Source organism: Nanorana parkeri, unplaced genomic scaffold, assembly GCF_000935625.1.
Source record: "Nanorana parkeri isolate BGI_ZX_2015 unplaced genomic scaffold, ASM93562v1 scaffold757, whole genome shotgun sequence".
In the NCBI taxonomy this organism is placed as follows: Eukaryota; Metazoa; Chordata; class Amphibia; order Anura; family Dicroglossidae; genus Nanorana; species Nanorana parkeri.
This window is the reverse complement of record NW_017307025.1, coordinates 491,929-518,965: the sequence shown is the minus strand read 5'-3', so window position 1 is coordinate 518,965 and position 27,037 is coordinate 491,929. Positions and strand designations below refer to the sequence as shown.

Sequence of the window (27,037 nt, the reverse complement as noted above, 5' to 3'; positions counted from 1 at the left end):
GCCTTTTTGATCAGTGCCATTTAAATTTTTTTTTTTTTTTTTTTTTTTAGAGTTTTGAGGATACAGGATGAACTTCTCACACTCAGACTTGAGTACTCCAGCCTGTACAGGAAGGGAAACCTCTTCAATTCAGATCTGCAAACTTCCACATCTAGGAACACATCTCACCAGCAAACCCTTAATACTTCAGCACCTTCTTCCACTTCATGGTTTCGTAAACCAATGAGCAGGGGAGAGCTGCTTGCACTGTCATCTTCTGAAGATGAGGGCAGCCTCAGATTTATCTATGAACTTCTTGCCTGGGTGGAAGAAATGCAGGTAAGTCAATTGGTCTACAGAGAAAAATGTTTTTATTGGTTATACAGTTTCTGATTGATTAAGCCAAGATCCAGGGGATGTAGTAAGAATGTATGTAGTATTCATCTCACTTATCGATATTCTATTTTCAGTTGAAACTGGAGCGAGCAGAGTGGGGCAGTGATCTTCCCAGTGTGCAGTCACAGCTGGAAATTCAAAGTCAAGTCCACACAAGTGTGGAGGATCTAGCTTCAAGTTTGCGAGAAGCTAGAAGCTATGAGGTGGGTGTCTCATTGTGAATGAGTAAATACTCCTGCAGATCTAAGCAAACTACTTTAAGGATTTTACCAAAGACCATGATAAAAGATAACATATTTATAAGGGTGGTTAGTGCTTGCATTGTTTTCTTTTAAATGTGCTATTTAATATTAGTTCTGAATGTATTCTTGTAAGTTTTATTTAGAAATGATTGACCTAAATTTTCATGTCTTCTGGACTTCTGTCTTGACAGGTTAAAATGTCTCCAAATTTCCGCAGTAGTTATAAAGAAACCTTAAGCAAGCTTGAAATGCAGTACTGCAAACTACGGGTAAGTTCTTGATGTACTGATTGCGTATGACTATATTGGAATGTAGTATTAATCTCTTAGGTTCTTGTCAACTTTGCAGTATGTAGATTAGTGCTTAGTACTATTACATGGTAATATTGGTGTCCTGGTGGATTCTGTGTATGCCTCATGTTTTCTTGGTATACTCGTGCTTTCTCCCTCAGTTCCTCTAGGTCAGTGGTGGCGAACCTTGGCACTCCAGCTGTGCCAAAAGTACAAATCCCAACATGCATCTGCCTCTGGGAGTTATGTCTGTGGCTGTCAGAACCTTGCAATGCCTCATGGGACTTGTAGTTCCAAAACAGCTGGAGTGCCAAGGTTAGCCACCACTGCTCTAGGTGATGTCATTTTTTGACTTGTTAGATATCATCCTGAAAGTTTTTGTGTACATAGTGCCTGATGCGAGTGGTTCAGTGCTCTACAGAAATATTCAGTACATTTGGGCTTTATTAATAAACACACATACTGCTTACCCCTTTCTCTAAAACTGATGATGCTTCTGGCAGAGTTTGACAACATCACAACATTTTGGAATAGGAGGTTGTCAAACAATTGCAGGCCAGTACTCTATACTACCAAATGCGCTATTAAACACCTACAATTTCTTTGTCATCACATAAAGATTGAATGATCATTATTGTTTTTGCTCTGTAGGAGACCAGTAGTTCACGCTTACGTCACTTGAAGAGCCTTTATGAGTTTGTGTCTCGTGCCACCGCACAGATTATTTGGCTAAATGAGAAGGAAGAGGAGGAGCTGGCTTATGACTGGAGTGATGGAAATTCTAACATGGAGGCAAAGAAAGAATACTTTGCTGTAAGTTTAATGTGGAACAGTATATTCAGATCTTTATATTTCCCTTTGCATTATTAAATTGCATATTTAAATCTGCCCCATTAAAATTTTTGTCGCAGCCTGCAACATTGTTTGACTTGTGTATGAGCTTGGCATTGCCTTGAGATTTGATGGTGTAGTGATAATACTTTGATTGTCTCTTCCCCAGGAACTGACTGAAGAACTGGAACAGAAACAAGATGTGATTCAATCTTTGCAAGAGACAGCTGAACTCTTGTCCCTTGAAAATCACCCAGCTAAGCAAACTGTGGAGGTATGTGTATAAAAGAGCTACATTTCAATAAGCATGTTTTTAGTCTGTATTGCTTAGTGGGGAAGTGTATGGTCTTAAAATGTTGTCTGTGTTGTGCATTAAAAGCTTTATTTTGTAAATTGAATCCTGTAATGTGTTCTTTAAGGGTATTTTACCCACATTACATTATTTGCATTACGCACAACCCAATAAGTGCTACCTTGTTTTTTCATAAATTGTATATGAATGAAATCGTATTTTCATTTGCTCTAAGACTACTTATAGTTGCTCAGTGGGCTACCTGGTTTGGAGAACACAAACTACTAGGGAACCCAGGCACTTTACATATCAAAACAACCATCATTCCCAAAATATTTTTATGACATCCATTTTTCTTAGTCTTAGTGGTATTCTTTGTTAAAGAGTTCTCTGGAAAGATGTTGCTTTTGTGATGATCACATTCCCATCCAAAAATTAGAAAACATTTTATGTAGACAGGCTCTTGTTTCCAGGAGTCCAGCATGTTTATAGTCTTGTCATCTAAGTGTCTCAACGTGTCCTGCTTTTTTGTCTCCTCTAGGCATACAGTGCAGCAGTTGTTTCTCAGTGGCAGTGGGTCCAGCAGTTATGTCTTTGTGTGGAGCAACATTTAAGGGAAAATTCTTCTTATTTTCAGGTAAATTTGTCTTTTCTATGTTCATTTAATGATTGTCATCAATAGTTTTCAGGTAATTGCATAACCACATGTTGTCATCTTACAGTTCTTTAGTGATGTGCGAGATTCCGAGGTTTATTTGAAGAATCTCCAGGAGTCAATCAAGAGAAAGTATTCATGTGATCGCAGTACTAGTATGAATCGTTTGGAAGACATGTTGCAAGACTCCATGGTGAGATGAACCACCACCGTCTTGTCGCCCTGTTATGATGTGCTTGTATTGTTTGTTGAGGAATGTCACACTCACAGGCATTGTCACTTCTGTCTAGGATGAGAAGGAGCAACTCATTCACTCAAGGAGTACAGTTGCCAGCCTGGTGGGAAGGTCCAAGAACATTGTTCAGCTGAAGCCCAGGAATCCTGAGCATAGTTTAAGTGGCACACTACCTATCAAAGCAATATGTGACTATAGACAAATAGAGGTAGGATTTCTAAGCAGCCATAATATTCTCTTTCTATATTCTATTATTGTGTTAATAGACCATACACTGCAAAAACATGAAGATCATGGTTAATTGCTTTGAAACTGCCTACTGCTCCATTATCTCAATCCATGCTGAAATCTGGTGCTTTGCTTGAATACCTTCCAGGATATTGCCAGCATTAGAGGTAAAGGTGATTTTTTCCAGGTCTAATAATGTGTTTCTTCTGCTTGTCAGATTACTATCAGCAGAAATGAGGAATGTGTACTTGAAGATAACTCTCAGAGGACAAAGTGGAAAGTGATTAGCACAACTGGAAATGAGGCCATGGTGCCATCTGTATGTTTCCTCATCCCTCCACTGAACAAAGAAGCAATGGAAATGGCTAGCAGGTAATTAAAATGATTTCTGGAACAGATCTTTGGAGCTCATAATTGTGTTTGTGTTCTCATGATACCTCTTGGATTTTGCAGAGTGGAACAGCTTTATCAGAAAGTCATGGCACTTTGGCATCAGTTACATGTAAACACAAAAAGTTTAATATCATGGCATTATTTGCGTAAAGACATTGATTTGGTTCAAAGTTGGAACATGGACAAGGTAAGTTGTCTGTTTAGATGTATGATGCTGAAATCTCTCACTTGCTTTATGCATTTTCTGATGACGTAATCTATCTTATCTGCCTTCAGCTTAGGGTGCTCCCTCTGTCAGAGAGGCTACAGACACTTTCCAGTCTTCAGTCTCATCTTGACGATTTTATGGAGGATAGCAAAGACTCCCAACTGTTCTCACCTACTGATCGTCTGAACATGGAACAAGAGGTGGAGACTTGTAAGGAGCAGTGCAGAAAGCTTGTGGACTTTATTGAGACTGGTAAGGAACAGAGTAAATTGGAAAAGGGAGTCTTATAATTAAAGGATCACATTCAAAAGAAAAAAAACCTGCCAGGTAGAAAGACCCTTATCTTAGGTGAAGTGACAGAGATCAGAATTATTTTGCCGAGCAATGCTGCTTCTATATGTCCTTATCAGTTGATTAGAGCTGCATTTGTTTAATGGTATCACACATACATAGCATAGGAGAACTTTAATTTTAGTTTTCTACCATATTGGAAAATGTTTTTACCTTTTTTTTATATGTTTATATTGATACCAGATAAACTTAATTATAAGAGCCAAGTAAATATGGGGCCTTTTTATCAATGATGTTTTATTAACATGTGCTAATGATGTTTTGGCTGGCTGCTAGAAAAATTCATGATGTTTGTGTACTTTTTACAGAAGATAAAGAGGAATCTGTGGCCAAAACCTACTTATCGGAGCTTCAAAACATTCGTTTGCACTTGGAGGACTGCGAGCAAAGGCTGGTGAAGAGATTACAGACTGTCCTGGGTAGCGATGTGGATGCTGTGCATGAAAGTACTGTCCAGATATCTGAACAAGAGGTTGGTACTAGGTTAACCAGTAAAATTGTCCTCACACATGTTTGCTGTTTTCACTGAGTTCTGTCCTTTGATTGTTGTCCATAGAGAATGCAGGAGGAACTGAAGAGGTTGAAATCTGAGCTGTCGCTGGTTTCTGAGCGATGTGACCATTTCCTCAACATGTCTCCCTCTGGCTCCAGTACCCCAAATGTTCGCTCACAACTGGACCTGTTGGTCGGGAAAATGGACCATGTTTATGGCTTGTCTTCTGTTTTCTTAGAAAAGTGAGTGCTTTGTAAGATTCAGAAAAGGCATCCAAATCTGTCCCAACCAAGGGCTTATTTTGCCTTAGTCATTGAAATCTTCCATTGAACATAGAGAAGAGATAGATACCATAGAAAAGACACCATTTAAACTCTGGTTCATATTTTAAATATTACTTTCTCCACATAGTGGTCTAGTTTTATGTAGGTGGCAGCAGGTATATGTCTTGAGAACTCTTTTAGTACAAACTCTGAACCTGGATTCCCAGTTTAACCTGCTTGAGTCACTGGTGTCTTACTCTCATAGCTGGATACTTTCTTCTTCTTTTATGTGGAGCAATCACGGTTGCGTGAGACTTTTGTTTGTAATGACTGTAGCAAAAGAGATCTTGACACAGTTGCCCTTTAGAATAAGTTAAGTAGAACAGAAAAAAAACAAGGTGATTCAACCCAGCGTCAATTATTTAGAACCAAAGTATGTTAGTGTTGTATGGGCAGATCCTCGGAGGCCAGCAATATTGTAAGCCTTGCTTATAGGGGCGTAGGCTTCAGTGTTTTCATCTTGATCATGAATTTCATACACAGTGAGTCACTTGTCCAGAACATTTATTTAGAGCAGGAGTTCAGAGTTTTCACAGCTCAGTATGCAATCTCGGCATGCTGTGGGTGGCAGAACAAAGTTACTCCCATTGCCTGTGTTGGAGTTACTCCGTCGTGGATTGGCCATTCGAGGTGGCTGAAAACTCTGAACCCAGAAGAAGAATAGCAGAAAATGTTAGCTACAGCGATAGGCAGTTGCCTCTGGAAGGTAAATATGATCCACTTTTATGTCATCAACTCACTTTTCACTAAGGGCAGAGTAAGGAGTACAGCCAAACCTCCGCCAAAAAACACCAGCAATGGAAGTTCCTATTTCTGTCTCTTCCTTTGAGAGACACAGGAAGTCTTTAAACTTGTCGCTTACAGGAGGATTGGATATTGGCAAGCAAACTGTAGGCGAGCCCAGGTTAACCATTTCCACTACCAGCATACCTCAATTTTTACTCTTGGCCCTAGGGGATGGATGTGTTTTCTACACCTTTGCTGTGTTGAGACTTTTTTTTGCTTCTTCATTGGAGGGGGTAATTCCATTTTCTCAAATTTGCCTGGGAAAGTGGAATTACTCTTTAAGGAGACTGTGGTTCTTTTTGAATCATTGTGCACAACTCAGAAACAGCAGGATCAGGTTTTTAGTACCAGTGCTGTCTCCTGTCTTGGGTTGTTTGACACTCCTGATACTGCACAGACTTTTCCTTTGCACCCACCTTTTCAATTATTCATCAGTGGAGATGGTAAACGTCCTGACAAGCTGTGTGTTTATTGCTGTTTATTGAGGATTTGTGTAGAAGCGGTCTATTCCCACTGTCGATCCAATAGCGTTTTACTTTAACAGGGCGCTTAACATTCTGGTAGAATATGTGCATGTCCACTTGAGTACCGGCCTGTAATACCTCTTCATTACCAGGCCATTTTTCAGACCTGTGGTAGTTTGACAGTTACTTGGACATACAACACTGTACCCAAATGAATGTTATATCTTTTTTTTTTGAGTAAGATAGAACTTTTATTTGGTGTGATTTGATAACTTATTTTATTATTATTCTTTGCTATATAAATGAAGAAAAAGCAAACATCTTTAAAAATAACTTTTTCCCTTATCAAATAGAGATGCCAGGATAGTACAAATACCCCCTAAATGACCCTATTTTGAAAAGGAGACCCCCCCACTCTTCCAAGGAGATCTAATTTTTGGCCACAATTTTTGCTGGTATTGAGGTGGTTAAGAGTTTCAGCTACTTTCACTTATTGGAAGTGTTTGGAAACAGGTCAATGTAATTATATTAGGGGACTTCAACTATCCTGATATTGATTGGGCAAATAGAAATGTACATTCAAGTAAGGCTTCTAAGGTGTTGAACTTATTGCAGAACAGTTTCGTAGGTCAGATGGTGGAAACCCCAATCGAAAAAAAATGCTATTGGATCCATCAATTACAGATATTAAAATAACACAGAGCTCATTACAGATGTGCAAATTAGAGACAGTTTGGGTAATAGTGATCATAATGTAACTGATTGCTGTAAGTTACAGGAAAAAGAGGCTTGTTGGTATGGCAAGATTGCTAAATTTTTAAAAGGCAAGGTCTGCAGTACTTCATGATACCCAACTGGATCAAATATTCTTCAAAAAGAAAAACACGAAAAACAAGTGGGAGTGTTTTCAGGATGAATTAAACAAGGGTATTTGCCAGTGTATACAAGGGGTAACATATATAAAATAAGGGATGCACCGAAATTTCGACCACTGAAACATATTTAGCAAAATGCCGAAAGTACCATCTTTCGGACGAAATTACAGTGCATCTCTAGTTTCTCTCCTCATCGCTGGGAGCTGACACAGGGCAGCATCCAGCGGGGAGAAGATAAACTGTTAGGAGGCCAAGCGGGGCGGGTAGGAGAGCGGTATGATTATTGTCACAGGTGGCTGGGCGGGGAGGAGAGCGGTATGATTATTGTTGTCACAGGAGGCTGAGCTCCCGCACCACCCTGCTCAGCCTCTTGTAACCGATCAGAATGGAGAGAGGTATGGGGGAAATGACAGCTGTCAGCGCGGTCACGGGAGGCCAAGCTCTCCTCCCGCGCCACCCCGCTCAACCTCCTATTTATTCATAACTGGTACATAGTATTTCATACTAGGTCGAGTTATTTACAAACATTCAGCGATCAGCTGATCAGTGACTGCTTGTACTGCTCTCCATCCTGGATCGGCTGTCACAGGAGGCTGAGCCGGTGGTGTGGGGAAGGACTCGGCTGTCAAAATAGACTGACCTCTCCTCCCTGCACCGCCAGCTCTGCCTCCTGTGACAGCCGATCCAGGATGGAGATCAGTATACAAACATTCAGCAATCAGCTGATCACTGAATGTTTGTAAATAACTGGACATAGTATGAGGTAGCTGGTAGGAGTTCTCCTGGGCTGGCCTACAATTTCTTTGTTTGCCAGGCAGTAGTATACTGAAAAATTGAAGACTTCTTGTGTCCCTCAGTGGAATCCAAGACAAGGATTTTTCTGTGAGTACAAAGATCTTGTTTTTTCAGTCCTTACTGGTTCCCTTTAAAGAGAATATTAGACAAAAATATTAAGCATTTGATTTTTCAAGCCTGTTGTAGAAGTGTGCAGAGAATGTCTCTTAAGGCAAAATTAAATATAGATTTTTTAGTAGCTGAATTGTATAAATGTCTGACTTTGTGTATAAGAATGACTTTCATGCTGTTTTAAGACCTGGTTGATGTTTTTCAATTTTTTTTTAGGCTGAAGACAGTAGATGTAATTATTCGGAGTCTTCAAGGAGCAGAAGCTCTGGTAAAAGGCTATGAGGCGCGTTTGAGTCAGGAAGATACTATCCCTGCAGATCCAGCAGCTATTCAGGGCCAGGAAGTCTTGTTACAAGTAAGGGATCTGTGCAATTTTCATTTTAAAATTGCAAAGTAAAACTGGTGCTAATAGTAGTTTACAACCTTCTTTCAGCAATGGATGAGAGAGGCAATGGAGAAGGATAACATCATTTCTTCAATGGAAGAGGATGTTGTCAAAGCAAAAGAAGTGAGAGACCGTTTAAATCAGCAAACACAAGAACGCAGTCTAGATGTAGACCAGTATCAGGAAAAGACCTCCAAACTTCGAGAACGATGGAGTGGAGTGCACACCCAGCTAGAAACAAGGTATTTTCTTATTCTTTCCTGAATATTTAAAGCTGGACTCCAACCTTACATTCAGTCTTGCACAGATGTACAGGCTCCTCCTGTCTTGTACTGAAAATGATTTCTTTGAGTTCATTGCATCCTTTGAACTTCTCGCAATAAAAGTTGTAGTGAGTCAGATAAAGCCCAACTCATTTCCTGCTGGAGGAAGCATCATCTAGCTCTTTCCTTCCTAGCTTGACTATTCCTGGCCCTCCCTTTCATTCATTGAATTTATTTCAGTGCTTGAAATCATGGCAGCTCAGCATGACATGTGGGCATTACCTAGGGCAATCTACATTGAAATGCAGTTTGCCTAAGAACACCCACTCCTCCAGCATGACGCCACCCATCAAGGCATTTTGATATTTGCATAACTCCTCCCAAGTGCAAGCCTTCTGCTGGCATTAGTGCTGAATGCTCTTGAGCGGATTACTGAGGTAGCGTGCTCTGATGTTCTCATGAAGCTTTGCACAGCACCCCGCTTTCCTCTCATACCAGTGATGATCTGCCTGTATTGCTTAGAGAAGCACAGAGACCCAGTAAAGACATCACTTTGGCTGAAATAAGGTATGTTTTATGAGCTTATTTAATGAAAATACAATGTTTAAATAAAAACATTTAATCAGCATGTTATTGAAAAGGCAAAGGAGAACCCAGGCAAGGCAAAATATATATGCAGAGTAAACTTCAGCTTTACATTTTATTAAAAAAAATTAAAAAATTAGATTGATATTTTTATCCTCCTTTTTCAGGCAATTGGAGCTTGCAGCGATCAAAGACACGCTGAAAAATTACAGAAGGCACCATGACAGCCTGGTGCAATGGATAGAGGCTACTAAAGCACAGCAGGAGATGATGAAACCAGGACAATCAGAGGACAGAAGAGTCTTGTCAGAACAGCTCAACCAACAGACGGTAAACCTGTGGGGAACTTACTCAACACAGGAGAAATAGAACACTTTCTTGTGAAAATGAGTAAAATGCTGCCTATGGCAGCCTGTAAGATTTTGGCTGTCTTTTTTGTTTTGTTTTTTTGTTACATAAAAAGGTAAACACTAATTTACAGAATTGCAGAATCTTTGTTGATGAGATTTAGGAACATTTAAGAAGGTTTAGGTACTTAATTTCCCTTCATATATGCTACACACAACTGAATGACAAAACAAAAGGTTTACTTTTATTCTTTTACTAGGCACTGACACGTTTCCGACTGCTATCCATAGTATCACAGTAGGAGAAAGTATTCTAGGCTCTTATAAAAGGAAATCTCCCTAAGTTTAGACACTTCAATTAGAGCACTGTGGCAATACTTGATCATGAACTTTTCTTTTCTCTTCTAAGGCTCTAGTGGCGGAAATAGAGCAGAATCAGTCTCGTCTGGATGAATGTCAGACCCTTTCACAGCAATATTCTGTTTCTGTGAAGGTTAGTAAAATAGAACTTAACATGCAGATTAATCTGTGTGAATGTTGTTTAAGATCAGTTCTAGATGATCAACATAGATTATATGCAGCCATTTCTAGATCTATTTAAAAATCTTTTTTTCTTTTCGGACACAGGACTATGAACTGCAGCTGATGACTTATAAGGCTTTCGTAGAATCGCAACAGAAGTCTCCAATGAAGCGAAGACGGATGTTGTCATCTTCAGATGTAATAACTCAAGAGGTAAGCAGGAGCGGTTGCCATGTTCTATGTTTTTCTTTTCTCTGAATGAGTGAAGAGTCCACACTGACCTAATTTCTTTCACAGTTCATGGATTTGCGTACCCGTTACACTGCTCTGGTCACTTTAACTACTCAGCATGTCAAGTACATCAGTGACTCTCTGCGGAGATTAGAGGGTGAAGAGGTAAAGCCTTGTAGGCTAATGCTACAGACTTTTTTTAATTCCATGTTAGGAGTAGTTCATGTATGATTATTTGTATTCATGTTAGAATTAGAATTATATATATATATATATAACATGAATAAAAATAACTATTATATAATATTCTTTGGTTTTTGGTATATTTACAGAAAGTTCTTGAGGAGGAAAAGGAGAAGCAAGTTGATGGTTTGAAACAGCTTGCTGGCTGGGTAGCGGGCATTGCTCATGTTGTATCAAGTGCGCGAGGTTCCAACAGTGCTGATCTCACGAAATCCATATCAGAAAAACAGGTACATAAATACCAGTCTGCCTTGTTAGGACAACATAGAAAATTGAAGTATATCTAAAGCCTTTTTTTAGTTTAGCATAGATTCGCAAAGTGAAAAGCCCTGAGTTGCTTTTGCCTTTGGAAAGAATTTTCTTCACTACCTGTTTTGAGATGCAACAAGGAATAAGAGAGGATATCTCCAGAGGAAGGATAATCCTGTTGTAGTCTAGTGACATCTCAAATTTTTGTATTTTCTTTTGATAAGTCCTTTTGGCAATACTCATCAGGATAAATAGAGGCTGCAATAAAAACCTGACCCTTCCCCCACTCCACTATCCACAAATATTAGCTTTAGATGCATTTTTTTTACAGTATTGTGCACATTGTTTTCAATTAATTTGGAAAAACTATTGCTGACAACCGTCATCCATTCTTGCGTTTCAGCCAATCCTGGCCTTAGTCATAGCAGGATACAGATTACAGATGAGTCTGTATAGGTAAAGAACGGAACAAAGTCCAATATTTACATCCTTCATAGATAAAACATCTGAATAAAACCAAACATAAAGATCCCAGGAAATGCAAACAAGCATAACATTGTTGCGTTGCAGTTCATGTGATGTTTATGTGGATGATGGCTTTTGCCCTGTTGCATAAAAAATGTTTTTACACTAGATTTATCCAACAGTGCAGGTTTTATTTTCACTGTGCTTAAAATGTTTCCTTGTCTGTGTGTTAGGCGCAAAGCGAGGAGCTGCTCTCAAAAAAGGAGGACATTTCGGAAGCTGTGAAATCAATGCAGATCTTCCTGGCTAAGAATGGTGATAAGTAAGTTTTGGGGTGCTCTATATGGTTTTGATGTGTCATGTTCTTCGAGCTGTTCATTTTACATCTGATTTCCTGTCAACAGGTTGTCGCCTGAGGAGCGAGCACAGATATCTTCCCAGATCCAGGAGTTAAAGGCAACATACAACCGGCTTTGTGAAGAGTCTGGTAACCAGATTCAGGAGCTGCATACTGAGCTTGCTCGGGCAGCTGAGCAAAAGGTATTCTTCTTAGCACATTTTGTTCATATGCATCTGTATATATGTTTATATTTAGTCCCATTATATCATGTACATTTTAGATGGTAGATTACCAGTTGGTTATCACAGCTATACGGTCATTTGTATGTTCTTATATGCAGAGGGAGAAGTGAGAGGCTCTAAATTTTATGAATTTGCCTTCTGTACACACAAGTTTTGTTTCTGATTTGTCTTATGAAAACGGTTCAACATCACCATGATTCTGACTGTTCATTAAAAGAAAACTATGGCCAAACCTTTTTTTTTGGCTGTGGTTCTCTTTAGAGTCACAGGAGGACATATACTAATGTCCTTCTGTGACCCAAAAATCAGCATATAGTGAGCGATTGCCCACTATATGCTGACAGCGCAGAGCCGCACTGCAGCCGAGATGGATCCCGACAATATTGTCGGGATTCACCCCACTGCCTAATTGACAGATGGCTCTGCCTCTTTAGAGGCAAAGGCAGCTCTGCCTGCCCTGTCCGTCCCTCCAGTCAGTGCTGGAGGAATGGAGAGGGAGGGGGGAATCCCTGCGAGGAGCGGTGACTGACCGTGAGAAGATCGTGAACTGAGCGATCATCGGTTTGTGATCGCTCAGTTTTTGATCAATAGAGCCGACGTGTGACAGCTTCAGTGTCACAGGGTCGGCTCCAACTATAGTGATGAGTGTATTTCACTCATCCCATCATCCTCCTTTAAATAATTTTCTTAGCTTTTGCATGGGAATTTTAATGTAATAATCCTTAATAATTTAGACTGTGTCACAAAGCATATCAGTTTTAATGGATATTTTTGTAAAGGGCAATGACAACATAATACTTGAACTAAAATATCATAAATATGCCCAGTGTAATATCAGGAGCACTTCTGTAGTCTGATTCCTGTGCCTCTCACTTCTCACATGGTTTCATCTTCTAAGTGGTTAAGTAGATCAGATGCTATTTTGCTGTGCTTTTTTTGTGAACATCATGCAAACCACACATCCTAACAGTTTGTCTTTACGTTGTTTTTACTGTCTTCATGTACGCATGTGAATGTCCAAGTAGATCTTCATGGTCTTCTTGGAAAGTTTGTTGTACTTTTAACCAATTTCGTGTTTGCTTTTAACAAGCCTTATACAGTGCAGCACAATTAACAATGTGGAAGTGTGTTTTGTTTTTTTTGTACTGAGCACGATGTGTCCTATTTATGTCTTAAAAATAATTAACTAGCATCCCTGCTTATCAGTTTAACTAACCAACCAGGGGAGTACACATGATCCCCTGTGTCTCAAAACAAGGAGTGGAAGATCCCCATATGTGGGGATTATGTCTTGCAAACAATGCTGGCATGCTGGACGCTAACACCAAAGCTTTTCCTGTGTGTTACACATCTTCGCGTAAAGGTTCTTTTGTATCTTGCGTTTCCACGGCAATCACTTCGCCTCTGGTAAGTAAAAACCTTTTATGTTTACCTCTTTTCTTAATGTTACATATTGTCTGTGTCTGTGTTCCCTTTTTATGTGTTCTAATGATATGCATGTAGGCACAACTTGTAAGGTATTGTATTCAGCTAGTCAACTGCCAGACCTAGCAAGCTGCAAGAGATTTGTGCTATAGTGCCCTCTTGATCTAATTTTTGCAAGTAATATGATTTTTGAACTATAAGTTGCATGGTGTATGTCTGATCAAACAATATATCTTATTTTAAGCATCTGGTGGTGGTGTTATGTTTTGTGACCTAATTGCAAAGACTGATGTATGCAATCATCTTCCCCCCCTCTGTTTACCCTTTAAACCAATTGTGTCCTATATGTAGTGCTAAATCCTGTCTGCTGCAGCTTTGCACTCAGCTGGTTGCGGTGCTTGCTATAATTTCTGTCCTGTTCTCTGTATAGGCTTTGCATGGTACCTTTCCTGGTTCATTTTGGTGTTAGATTTACTTATATAGTTAGTTGCTTTGTCTTGAAATTTGAGTTTTCCATTGTCTTCCACTATGTCTATTCTTGTTGTTGCTAATGATTTCAGACCTTAACAGAGATCTTTTCCTATTTCAGGAGTGTCTTGCCATTGCTGGAGTTATAGACATGGGCTCTATGGAGATCTTTCCAATCTTCTGGGCTATGCAGAAAGGCCTTATTGACCAGGATACTGGCCTCATACTTCTGGAAGTTCAGCTTGTCCTCACTGGCTTCATTATCTCTGAAACTGATAAAAGACTGACTTTAGAAAAAGCTCTTGAGAGAAAACTAATTGATCATAGATTATTCAGTTGTCTTCAGGACTTTAGCAGAGCTAATGCATTGTTGGCAAAATATAAAACTGGAAAAGAAAGAATTCTGCCTCTTATTAGATCTACAAAAGAAGAAACAATCAGTGAAAATGTTGCACTTAAAATGCTGCATGTTTACTTGGCATGTGGTGTGTTCAGATTAACACCCAACGGTGAAGTTACTGACTTAGATGAGTCAACTAAAAATGTGTTGCTATGTAGTGTTCTGAAGGAAAAGTTGGAGACTTCATCTAAAAATGTAATTGACCCAAATACAGCAAAACGAGTAAGTCTGGCTGAAATCATGGAGAGCTGCATTATTCATGAGTCCACTGGGCTGAGACTTCTTCCAGTTAAGCAGTTAGCTGGTGGAGTGGTATGTCTGAAGTCAGGTAAAAAAGTTAGCATCTTCAATGCAGTGCGAGAAGGACTCATTGATAGGCAAGTAGCAGTGAGGCTGTTGGAGGCCCAGTTGTTTGCTGGTGGAATTGTAGATCCCAAAACTGGTCATAGACTTAGTGTAGCTGAAGCATTGAGATACCATCTGATGGACAAAGACATGGCTTGTGATCTACTAGCAAGACAACTTCAATATGGAGGCATTATAGATGTCATAACTGGACAAAGAGTTTCATTGGATGAGGCAGTAAAACTCAACCTTGTTGCTCCAAAACTAGCTCTTCTTGTTATTGAGTCAATGTCTTCCTTTAGGGGTTTACTTTGGCCAGAAACAGGTGAAATCCTATCAGTATCAGATGCCCTTCAGGATGACATTGTTTCTAGTGACCTAGCTATGAAAACACTTGCCAACAGACACAGAATTCAATGTACTTACATATCGGAAAACAAAGAAGTCATGCCTTGGGACAGAGTTATAAAGTGTGGTATCTTAAATGAAAGCAGTGCCAAAATGTTAAAATCCATCACTATTCCTGATGTACCGCAGTGTCTGGCAGCAGAAAACACCAGAGAGTCTGGAGCCCAGCCAACACTGGTATCTGGAACTAGCAGTTTATATCCTGTTGACAGCACTGCTTGGAAAATGCACACATATTCACAATCGGAGGCTGAAGAAAGACTGATGTTTAATTTAAAGCACTTCAGTTACATAAACATTCATAATGGACAAAGAATGCTGCTTATTGACAGCAGAGAAAACCAAGCAGCTGAGCTATTCCTGCAGAAGAATAGAAACAATTCCAGTGGAGAAAGTTTTGACGTGAAAGACATTGCCAAGAGAAAGTGTCTTGATCAGGAGCAGATAAGAAACTCAGGACTTCTGGCAGCTATTGCAGACTTAAACTCAGACACAGTGAATAAGCCACAGACAAACCAGTGTCTGCCAGGAGGGAACAATATGTCCTCAAGTCCAGGTTATCTTAAAGCATGTGAGGAAACCACTTTTGAGTTTCAAAATTTACTCCACGGCAAAAATGTACAAGCATCTTTAGAGAATGTCACTAAGGATAATGTACTGGAAAATATTCAGATACTAGATTTGGAGACATTTAGAGTAGGTGATATAGCTAAACCTGTGCTTTCTGTTAAAAAAAACCAGAAGCTGAAGCCTTCTGCTAGGAAGGCTTCAGCTGTCGAACAAACACTGTTAGCATCAGTGTCTGACAGTATGCCAGATGATGCGGATTTCCCAATGGAAGTTATGGAAGTTAATATCTCAGGAAAATCTGTTACAGAGGCCTCATCCATTTTTGATAGTTTAGATCCTGAGAATAGTTCTATTGTACCTCCAGCGATTGGATACCAACTTGGAACAGCATCAGAGCTCAGTGAGTCGGATGGCTCATTAGCCTTTGCAAAGGTTAATACTGATGAATATCCCTTTGACATGGAAGAAGAGCAAACTTTATCTATCTTGTCAGACCAGCTAATAAATGGAGGTATTATCGATCCAAATTCAGGATGTAAACTTCTACTTAATGATGCTGTGGCTCTGGGTGTCATCTCTAGCCACACTGCTTTAAAGCTTATGGAGAGAGTAAGGCTGTTTTCAGGGTTCTTTGACTCACAAACATGTGAGGCGTTAACAATTCAGGATGTGATAGATGAAGGCCTGATGGATGAAAATCTTCTACAAAGGGTTTTCACCTCTGATAAGTCTGTGAGTGGCATTGTGGATATAGAAAATAACACACTATATTCTGTGCAAGAGTCACTGAAATCTGGCCTTGTTGATAAACACATAGCCAAAAAGATTTTAGAAGTTCAGGTCATCACTGGTGGGGTATGTGATGTGAAAAGGGACAAAAGAATATCTGTCACACTAGCATCCAGTTCAAACTTGATAAATCCTTCTGACAAAGCTGAACTTATTAAGTTAGAGAAAGTTTATAAAGGAAAAAGCACAGACAAAACTACTACAGAGAAACTCCTAGGCTTACAGATAGAAACTACAGGGATCACAGATCCAAAATCTAGGAAGCCCTTGTCTGTTATAGAGGCGATCAGTCAAGGTCTTATTAGCAGATCTGATGCTATTCTTTTTTTAACCAAACATATACAAGATGGGGGAATCATACATCATTTATCAGGGATGAGATTTTCTGTGATTGATTCTCTTAAACTTGGTCTGATTGATCAGGATTTATTTGAGGAGCTCTCGGAGTTTGAATGCCTATATCAGTCAGGGGACTTACAATCCTTAAGAGAGAGCACTGAAGGAAACCAGGGTGCTAATTACACAATTCAGCTGAGCTCTACACAGGAGAGCAGTGTTCTACCATACATAGAATTGTTGAAGAAATGTAAAATTGATGTTCAGACTGGACAAAAATATGTAGAGCTTGGTTTATTAGCAAAACATGATTTTATATCCCCTTGTGCACCTAATGAGGGGGAATTCAAATTGACCTCTTCTACGCTCCCTGAAAAACCGCATACACAGGTTCAAGACACTTGTGACCTGCATGTTGAAAGTCTAGATCACGGTGTTAAGGAGAGCACTGGTGATGCAGAAATTTCAGCTGTTTGTCAAAATGAAAAGGCTCAATCTAAAGATTATGCAACAGATTTACAACAGTTAAATGTGCCATCCAGAAAAGAAGTAGAGCCTAATACCCAGAAGTCAAACATACCAAAGGGTGTTCAAATTCTGGACTTTAAAACGCTCTCTTTGAAGCCAGATATGGATTTTAAGAAGGAACCATCAAGTGAAATCAGTTCTCCTATATTTGGAAAAAATAACACAAGCATTAATGAGGTTAATGAGCAGGATGAGCCCATAATTGGCTCCTCTGTGGTCAGTGAAGAGATATTTACACCATTCATTCAAAAGGCAGTTGGTGAAATTGAGCAAATAGCTGAATCAATAACTAATGATGCTAAGACTTTAAGTGAAACTTTGCTGGGTAAGGAACGTTTGGATAAGACACATGCTCAAGAAATCAGTGATATGATAGATGCAGAACCAGACCACTGTGCACTTGCAACTACAAAACATAGCTCACTCATTTTGAAATCTGATTGTGATATGCCATCAAATGGATTGACAAGTGATTTCCATGGAAGCAGCATCCAAGATTTTGTAAAGATTCATGAACAAAACTGGGCGGTCCAGACCCAAAATCTGCTCATTGATGAGGACACTACCAATTCAGCCAAAGAAGAGAAAAGTGTAGATAGCAATAAATTAATATCAGAAAATCAAGCTATGCAAAAGCTTTTAGCAGACGTTGAAATGCCTTCTCAAGAAAACAACTTAATTGATAAACAAGAAAAATATATTTTACAGGAGATCCCAGAGCCTGGATATTTTACTGAATCCAAAAATTATTTCTTCACTGAACAGGTTGCATACGTAGACCAAGATGTGGACATACAAGATCAGCCGTTTGAAAAGCCAACTCCAAAAAATAAAAAGGACAAAATAAACAAAAATGTCTCACAGCCAATGTTTACCGTTTCTGATCATGTTAACAAGATTGTAACTGCAGTATCGCATCAAAAAGTTAAGATAACTTCTAGTCAATCTGTACAAGACTCTAGAGAAATTACTGCTCACAATGCTGGTCAACAGCAAGTGTCTAAAGGGGACAGTAGACTACAGAACATTGACCTGTCATCAGTGAATGAAACCATACTGAATGGGGAGAGATCCAGTACATGCCAAGAACATCCTATACCTGCATCAAAACCAATTCCCACATCAACAAAAGAGCATGCCCATTGTGAAATAACTGAAACAGCCGCATCACTGACTGAGGAAACACCCAAGGTAAATCCACTTCTTATAGTCTGCAATGTGACGCAAGTAAATTTAGATACCGTGTTTCCCCGAAAGTAAGACCTACCCCGAAAGTAAGACCTAGCGCTATCTTCAGGGATTTCTGTATTATAAGATCTACCCCGAAAATAAGACCTAGTTCGGGGTAAGTCTTATATTACAGAAATCCCTGAAGATAGTGCTAGATCTTACTTCCGGGGTAGCTGCACATGTAATTGATTTTTTACATGTTAAAGGAGAACTATGAGATGAGTGATTTCCACTCACCTCATAGTTCTAGCCGACCTGTGACAATGAGACTGTCACAAGTCGGCTCAGTAGATCGGGAGGTGAGCGAACACATATCAGGTTCGCTCACCTCTCGATCCTGTCACGGCTCTCTGCCGTGACAGGGGGAGGGGCTGGATTCCCCTCTCCCTGCTCCGATCTGCCAGCGCTGACTGGTGGAACGGACGGGGGAGGGGGCGGGTACAGCTGGCTCTGCCTCTAGATAGGCAGAGCCAGCTGTCACTCACGCAGCTGGGCGGATCCCGTCATCTACGTCGGGATCCGCTCTGGCTGCGGCGTCTCAGTATACCGCAAGCTGTAGCTCGCGGTATACTGAGCTTAGGGTAACGGGAGGACGCTAGTTTGTGTCCTCCCGTTACCCTAAGGAGAACTATGGGGAAAAACACTGACCCCATAGTTCTCCTTTAAGAGGGGCCGCAGCTCCCTCCCTCCCCACACGCCCGCCCACACAACACGCCCCCCCGCACACCTGTTTGCATCGGAGCGGAGAGCTCGACAGCTGCAGCCAGGTAAGACATCCCCCGAAAATAAGACCTAGTGTCTTTTTTCATGAAAAAAAAAAAATAAGACTGTCTTATTTTTGGAGAAACGCGGTACTATGGATAAATGTATTCCTACAAGTAGGTGTGCAAAGACTAAAAAAAAAAAAAAAGAAGTCATTTGTATACTTAGCTACTGTGTTGGGGAAACCAGTTAGGACAGTCTTGGAAAAGCACCAGTTGTCATTATCCAATAAACCCCAGTCCCCTAAGTACATTAAGCTAAGCCATCCCATTCTCCCCCACAAGTGCTTACTTGTCTCCAACAGCGGCAGCTTCCCAAGTTGTCTACATCCCTCCTGGTAATAAATCTTGGAGCAGGCTGCCCGCATCTGTGCACTAGCATCCTATAGTCTTGAATGGGATGTACCCATACTGCAGGAGCAACACCCCATTCAAGTCTGTGAGACGTTGGTGAACGAGCAGCCCAACACAAGATTTCCACCAACCAGAATGTAGACCGTGTGGTAGTGGGCTACCATCATAAGCAGTAAGTACACGGACCTGTGGGATGGAATGGTTCAGCTAAGTGTATATAAGGGAGTTAAGAATGGAAGCTTCAGATATTTAGATAATTACTGTCCTGTCCTTTACCTTTGTAACTGTTGCCTTGTGCCTTTCGTAAAACACAGTACACGCCTCCCTTTTTCTTGCATGCTTTACGCTGCAGTCGTAGTTATTCTTTACCATTGCATTTTGTGTCACAGCGTTAGCCGATGAAATGGTTTGATTGTGAAATGATTCACTGAGCTTAATAAACAGAAGGCAAGGTGCTGATATTATAGATTAGGCTAAATAGATTTTGGATTCCCTTCTCGATTACTTACTTATTCTCCTCCCTTATTTCTGTAGCTGTTATATACCGCAGTGAAAGGACTCCCCAGTACCAAATCACTTTTAAGGAGGCAGATTATCAAACAAAATGTATAGAAATTGCAATACTTTAATTAAACTAGTACTCTGGGCAAACAGCTAATCACATGGTGGAAATACATAATATGGATTTCTAAGTTGGGCTAGCTTTTCTTGTGATACATACACCTTTGCTAGTCCGTAAGATCACTTTGCTACTTCTTAGTTTAGCATTACAGCTCTCTAGGCCCTTCAAACTGCACAGATGTGACAATGGCAATTTACGAGTATTGTCCAGATAAAAGTCTGGAAGAAAAGTGGTGAATATAATCTAAATGATTAAACAATGCAAATGTATAACCCATCAGGTAATGGTGAGATGGGCCAAAAGAAACCAAAAAAATCCCTCCATTAAACCATTAGGTTCTGCGTTTTTTTGGGTATAGTGGGTGTAGCCATGAGTTTCATTGCTTTGGCAGGTAAACACTTGTGTATTTTAACTCTGTATGTAACTATTTGCCCAGAAGTTCCCTTTTAAGAATGACATTTAAAAAAATGTTATACAGCTTTTTTAAAGTTTAATTATCTGTATATCAGTTTGTTTTCTCATCCTGTTATGTTCACCACTTTCTATACAAACTTTACATCTGAAACACACAATAATGGTTGTCTGTATAAATAATTTAGACTTTTCAGGATGCACGCACGAAACAAGCTTGCCTTGAACATGAAGAAAACCTTGTTTGTTTCCTATCAATGCTTCGAAACATTGAAATAAAACTTGGACCCCTGCATCATGTTTCGCCAGGTCTTCAAGATGTTGAGGAGAAGCTAAAACAGGCAGAGGTATAATAGTGATTTGATTTTTCTAATTGATCATTTAGTTTTTCCCATCACTTATACAAATGTCAAAAATATTATTTAACCAAGTCCTCAGTACTGGATAGATCCTATGTCTACGTTGCCAAAACCTAAACTCACCTGAAAATGTGGAGGGGGGACTGTTTATAAAAAAAAAAAATGCTATGATTCCTAAATGGCTTACATAATTTTGTAAAACCCCTTGAATTAAAGTCTACATTCCAATCACATCCTAATTGCTTAATTTCGAATCCATTGCAGTGGTGTACAGAGCCACAATTATTAAATTGTGTCAGTGCCCAAATGTTTATGTACCTAATGATATGTCGTATTGTGAGTGTGAACAAAACAGAGTAAGGGGAATTTATCAACACTGGAGCAGACAAAATCTGGAGCATATCAGCTTCTCTTTTTAGTTTCTTCAGTTATGATTTGAAAATGAAAGAGAGAAGCTGATTGGCTGTTGTGCACAGCTGCTCCACATTTTGTTTGCTCCAGTTTTGATAAATTCCCCTCAGTATCTTTTGTTTATTATTATGTAGCAAATAATATCACCAACACTGTTGTATACATTGGTTATTAAGCGGGTGCAAATAAAATTAAAGAAACCCTGTCAGTTCTGTAAACAAATGGCACTCCCCTGCAATATAAGCAGTAGTTTCTGGTGACCCATGGCTCCCACCTTCCCTCCATTCCAGTGCTGCAGCCTCCACCAGTCTCTTTCTCCTTGTAGTGTCCAGTAGGGTTTTTACCACTGTTTGCTTTGGGATTTAGTGGCTGGCTAGTAGGTCACTGGATCCTCATACACTTGTGATCATCTCCCATTCTGGCTGGAAATTGACTATCATCTCATCTGTGGGTATCTTAAGGGTTTACATTGTGGATTTCAACAGAATTCTTCCAGGGGGTGCAGAGATCTTTTTGCATATTTGGAAATCTCCCATTCTGATAAAAAAATTTAATTTAAGATAATAGCTCTTATTATTTTTAATTATCGAGTTTTATGTTCACTTGATGATCATTCCTTGCTGTGTGCAGGTGCTGGATCGAGAATTAAAGGATCTGGAGTCCCCTGTGGCCCAAGAGCTTGGGTTTGTCAGGCAGATTGTTGCTGAACAGCCACCTCATGTTCCAGCACAGCTTCTCCGGGCTTTGGAGAAAGATGCCAAGAATTTAGAAAAGTCTCTTAATTCCATCAGAGATATATCGCAAACTCGTGTCAAACATTTGCAGTCCATGCTGGAGCAGGAAAAGGTCAGTATAGTTAAATCATTGGCTCATATTATATTTCTTTAAATGCAATGGATTTAGTCATTTGTGTCTTCAAGGAAATTTCAAGGTAAATCAAGTTTAAATATTTTATTCACAGGTAAAGGTCTTGGCACAACACAAAGAGTTGGAAAGCAAGCTAATTTCCCTTCTACAGTGGGTGAAGGAAAGTTCTGAATCACTGGATTGTGAGGAGACCAATGATTTGGAACTAGAATCTACTTTACACAGTCGGATAGATCGGATAGAGGTAATTTCTGTTGAACAAGTTGAATTGTGACTTTATGGTAGCTGCACAGCAGTGTTAAAGCAAGACTGTGTTTGTTATTTTGATCAATGTTATTGTTTTGTACCATGGTTTATGTCACTGTGAGTTTGTGTTAGTCTAATGTCAGCATTTTGTTTACTTTACATTTATATTGTCTGTGACTCATCTAGGATAATTTCACTTACTGGTGTTTTTCTTTGGCATTGCTATAATGCCAGTCAATAAATAAAAGGCAGTGGGGAAGGTGGGTGTTACACTTAACAGTAAAATCCTGACAGAGTTTCTAACTTTTCCCAACTGTAAAAAAAATAGTTTTTGCTATCCCCATTGAAGAGATTTCCCAGCACTTCCTGCTCCTCTGAACACCCAGTTACTAGGACAGAAACTGTAAAGAAATCTCCTCAATGGGAACCTAGACTACAGTAAAAACCCGAGTAATATTTTAACGCGTCATACTCTATACAAAGCAAAGTTTTTCTGGAGTTGGGCTGTTATGCCCAACTCCGAACACAAATGTTATTAACCTTTGCAGTAGGGCTAAAAAGTTGTACTGGCCAGATCTTCGGAACCGGACGGGTCTTAACCTGGTCCCTGGATTGTCTCTCCTCCTCAGCTGCAGCAGTCTAAGGTCCGGTGAGTCATCACTTCCAATATAGTGTATAAGACAAGAGAATGCGGAAGAGGAAACAGGCTAGAGGGGAGCGCTGCTGGCGAGAATCGGGTGAGTATCACCCTAGGCAAAAATGAGAAGTTAGCCCTTGCAGAGTGTGTAGGTAGCCCCACGGCAAGGGTTAACAAGATTTGTGCCCAGAGTTTTTCTTCATCTTTTTCTGATGTCTGGGTTTTGAAATAAGTTTATTGTTTTAAATATAGCAGTGCATTGTGAATGTTGAAGCAGACATTGCAGTACAAGGCAAGGTCTACATATACTACCCGGGCTCCCTCCAGCTGCAAAAATCACCTGGTGTTAGAAGGTTTAAAAAGTAAAGAAAACCGTTAGATTCATACTTGCCTTACGCAGTCTTGCACATCGCCTAGGTACCCTGGGCAGATCTTGGGGGGTGAGGTAAGTATAAATCTAACTCTTTTCTGTACAGGTAACTTTTACACCTACTAACAGTAGGTGACTTACAGGGGAAGGGGTTCTGTCTTAATGTAATCAGCTGCTGCTGATATTTTGATTTTGTTATGACATGATTGGAAATTGGCGTTATAGCTTACGTTTAAACCATTCAAAAAGAGGAAGGAGAAATAGAGGTTGTATTTAAAAGAAAAAAACTAAAGTATAATATTATTATACTATATATATATTATATATACATATAATATTATATGTTGCTGGCAACTTTATTTGGCCAAAAAATGGGTTCCATTAAAGAGTAACTCCACTTTTGTTGAGAAAAAAAATCAATCCCCTGAGTGATCTGTGTACATTGCAAGGATTTTTACCAAACTTTGTTGCAGATTCCGATCTCTTTATGTTCAGAAGAAATAGCTGTTTATTTCACCATGTCCTTTCCACACTGATTCCTGAATGGGAGGGTCTGGATTCTGCAATGTCTGCATCCATTTAGAAGCAATTAAACTTTAGGGAGTATCTTCCCAAAATGATTTTTTTTTTTATTGCAACGGATGCCAAAAATTGTACTTGCAGACTGCTGGGAAAATCAGTCAGCCAATCACAAAAGCAGGAAGTGCCATTTCTGGGGATGTTCAGTACACCAACTGTGTATAGAATGCCTCCAGGTCACTATATTGCATTGAATTTTTTTTTTACAGTCTTAGAAAATTACAGTGTTTGCAGTTTTAAATGGAAAGGTAATTTTGTAATAACATTAAATTATTAAATGACTAAAAATAAAAATCTGTGTGTTGCCCATAGCAACCTGGTCACATTTTTCATTTTAATCTCTTATAGCCCTGTTGAAGAATTAGAATTAATTTTGCCTGCTGGAAACATACGTTACTCGTAGCAGATATATTGATATATGTGTCCGTTGTCTAACATTTATACATTTGTCCATATTGCAGAGCCTGAGGCAGCCTGTGGCAGACACCAAGCTACAACTGGACAACATAGCTTTCGAGATTCAGTTATTTATCTCTGAGCAAGCCCAAAATTTGACACCTCAACAAAGTCGTGTACTGCTTTGCCTTCTTAATGATCTCCAGAGGTCTTTTCGAGAGCTCTCTGAGACATTGGTGGCAAGAAATGAGAATCTGCAATCCCGAAAGCGGCTGGTGAAGCACAGCATGGAAGTTAAGGTCAGACTGCACATTTCCTATCCTGAAAAGCTCTCCCTGACTACTGAGTTCATCCATCCCGCAGCACACAGTGATATGAAAATTGCTGCCTTCTGTTACTCTTATGTGACAGCAGATTTTCTCCAGAGCCATTTGCTGACCTGATCTCTTCTTCATGAAAAAATAAACACGTTCTTTATTGTAGCTACTCCATGGAAGTTGTTACTATATGAATGGAAATAGTTGTGACTAGTGCAGAAAATGTATCAGTGCTCACAGTGTAGTATTACTAGCTCTGAACATGAAGCGATATTGGCGAGTTCTAATTATCGAAGTAAGAAAACTCTGCATTCCACTGTTAAACACATGCAGCAGATAACGTATTCATAAGTAGAGCTAAGCATGCAGGATATTGTCTCGCTACCCAGCCACTGCCTGCCGTCATTAGCTTTGTTAGATTGCATGGGCTAAAGCTGAACAGCAAGTACCAGTAGAAATCATAGTTCAAATATGAAAATTCAGAGATCATGGAGGGGTTATTAATAAGTTTAGTGAAGATCACCACACAACCAATAAATCCCTTCTAAAAACAGGGCTTTTAGTGCGTATTCAACATGAGTCTGCTGGAAAATATATACATAATTAATCATTTTAATTTTTATATACAATGCACACCCAAAAAGCCAATTGAAAAAACAGTTTTCCACACAAGCTGCATCTATTATTAGCTAAATACTTAGATCCTGACAAGCTACTTAAATAATATTCCATTTGGTACAGCAACAGTCAGTGTAGACTGACTGTTCCATAGTGAGAAATGCTACCGCTCATGTAAGCAGTCTGCTATTGGTGCAAAAGAACAACGAAGGGAATTTATCAAAACTGGAGCAGACAGAATCTAGAGCAGTTGCATACAGCAACCAATCAGCTTTAATCTTTCATTTTCAAAGCTTAACTGGAGCAACTGAAGAGAGAAGCTGATTGGTTGATGTGGGCAAATGTTCCAGATTCTGTCTGCTCCGGTTTTTATAAATCCCCCCCACCCATGAATTTTGGCTGTGAAACCCTTTACCAAGCACCATTTTACAATTAAAGGAGAATTATGAGGCGAGTGATTTTCACTCAGCCTCATAATCTGAGCCGACCTGTGACAATGGAACTGTCACAGGTCGGCTCTGTAGATCGGGAAGTGAGCGTACACATACCGGCGCTCGCTCACTTCACTTCTGTTCGGGCTGCTGCGTCCCAGTATACCGCGAGCTGTAGCTTGCAGTATACTGAGCTTTGGGTGACGGGAGGACGCTAGTTTGTGTCCTCCCATTACACTTAGGAGAACTATGGGGAAAGGCCCTAACCCCATAGTTCTCCTCCTTTAAGTGTCCAAACAGCATCGTGGTTGGCTGTATTCCTAAATGTGCAATGGCTACCCAATTAGTGTTCTTTATGGACTGTTATGTATGCTGCTTTTATGGACTTTAAAGTGTATTTCCGCTTTTGCAGTCACACTTGAGAAACACTCATGTTTGCGTTCCCCTTCACACAGCATACCTAAAAATATTCTTTCCTTTTAGATTTTTCTTTGAAACAGGTCTTTGGGTAGACAGCAATCTACTTTTAACAAAAAGTCTATACAGTGCAGAAGGCAAGCTTCTATTATCTAGTTTACAACTGATAATGAAATCTTCCATCACAGTATAGACGGGAAATTATCATAAACATAACTTCCCACAGCTCCCCTACGTAACATTACATAGGGGAAAGCTAGCTTGGATGTGTAAGCAAGTAAAATCACTTAGATATGTAAGCAGCAACTTTCAAATATTTTTACACTAGGCAATGTGAATAGGAACATGTAACAAGTAATTGTTTAAAGGGAAATTTCCCTTTTTTTAAAAAAAATCTAAATAAAATGCACACTTCATAAAAGAAAAATGTGCATGTATTATTTTATTTGCATTGAAGCCAGTATAGCATTGCAACAATGCAATGCTATGGCTCATGCAGACAGTTCCTCCCATCGTTGCCTGTACCGAGGTAACATAGACGGGAGGCAGAGTTAATGGACTACAAGTGTGTAGACGTATTACTTTGATACTACAAGTCCTTCTGCTGCTACCGTGTTTCCCCTAAAGTAAGACCTACCCTGAAAATAAGACCTAGCACTATCTTTTTCAGGTAAGGGGAGGGTGGGGGGAGGGTTGCAATCTGACCATGTTTCATGTTGCACCCTAAATATGAGTGTAACTAACATGAAGCAAGATCAGACAGGTGAACTTTATAGCCTTTTAAGGTAGGTTTTACCCCAGTGCAAAAGTGGAAATTCACTTTAGGTTTAGTGATGCAATGGTCATTCAGCTATGTAAACTATAATTGATGCAGCTTGGGATTTGTTTTACTGAATTTCCTTTGTACTTTTATATTTGCTGTG

At 39.7% G+C, this 27,037-nt stretch overlaps 1 protein-coding gene across 1 annotated transcript in view; it reads left to right on the top strand.

Moving 5' to 3' along the window:
* MACF1 (microtubule-actin crosslinking factor 1) overlaps positions 1-27,037 on the top strand; it is a 232,876-nt gene that overhangs the window by 102,326 nt on the left and 103,513 nt on the right. The window contains 22 exon segments of the mRNA XM_018564515.1: positions 51-318; positions 450-578; positions 809-886; positions 1,559-1,720; positions 1,908-2,012; positions 2,572-2,667; positions 2,753-2,878; positions 2,976-3,128; positions 3,366-3,520; positions 3,602-3,728; positions 3,818-4,001; positions 4,409-4,572; positions 4,657-4,835; positions 8,164-8,302; positions 8,381-8,574; positions 9,348-9,510; positions 9,937-10,020; positions 10,155-10,262; positions 10,347-10,445; positions 10,613-10,753; positions 11,471-11,559; positions 11,642-11,777. Of these exon segments, the coding sequence (XP_018420017.1) occupies positions 51-318; positions 450-578; positions 809-886; positions 1,559-1,720; positions 1,908-2,012; positions 2,572-2,667; positions 2,753-2,878; positions 2,976-3,128; positions 3,366-3,520; positions 3,602-3,728; positions 3,818-4,001; positions 4,409-4,572; positions 4,657-4,835; positions 8,164-8,302; positions 8,381-8,574; positions 9,348-9,510; positions 9,937-10,020; positions 10,155-10,262; positions 10,347-10,445; positions 10,613-10,753; positions 11,471-11,559; positions 11,642-11,777 (3,079 nt within the window).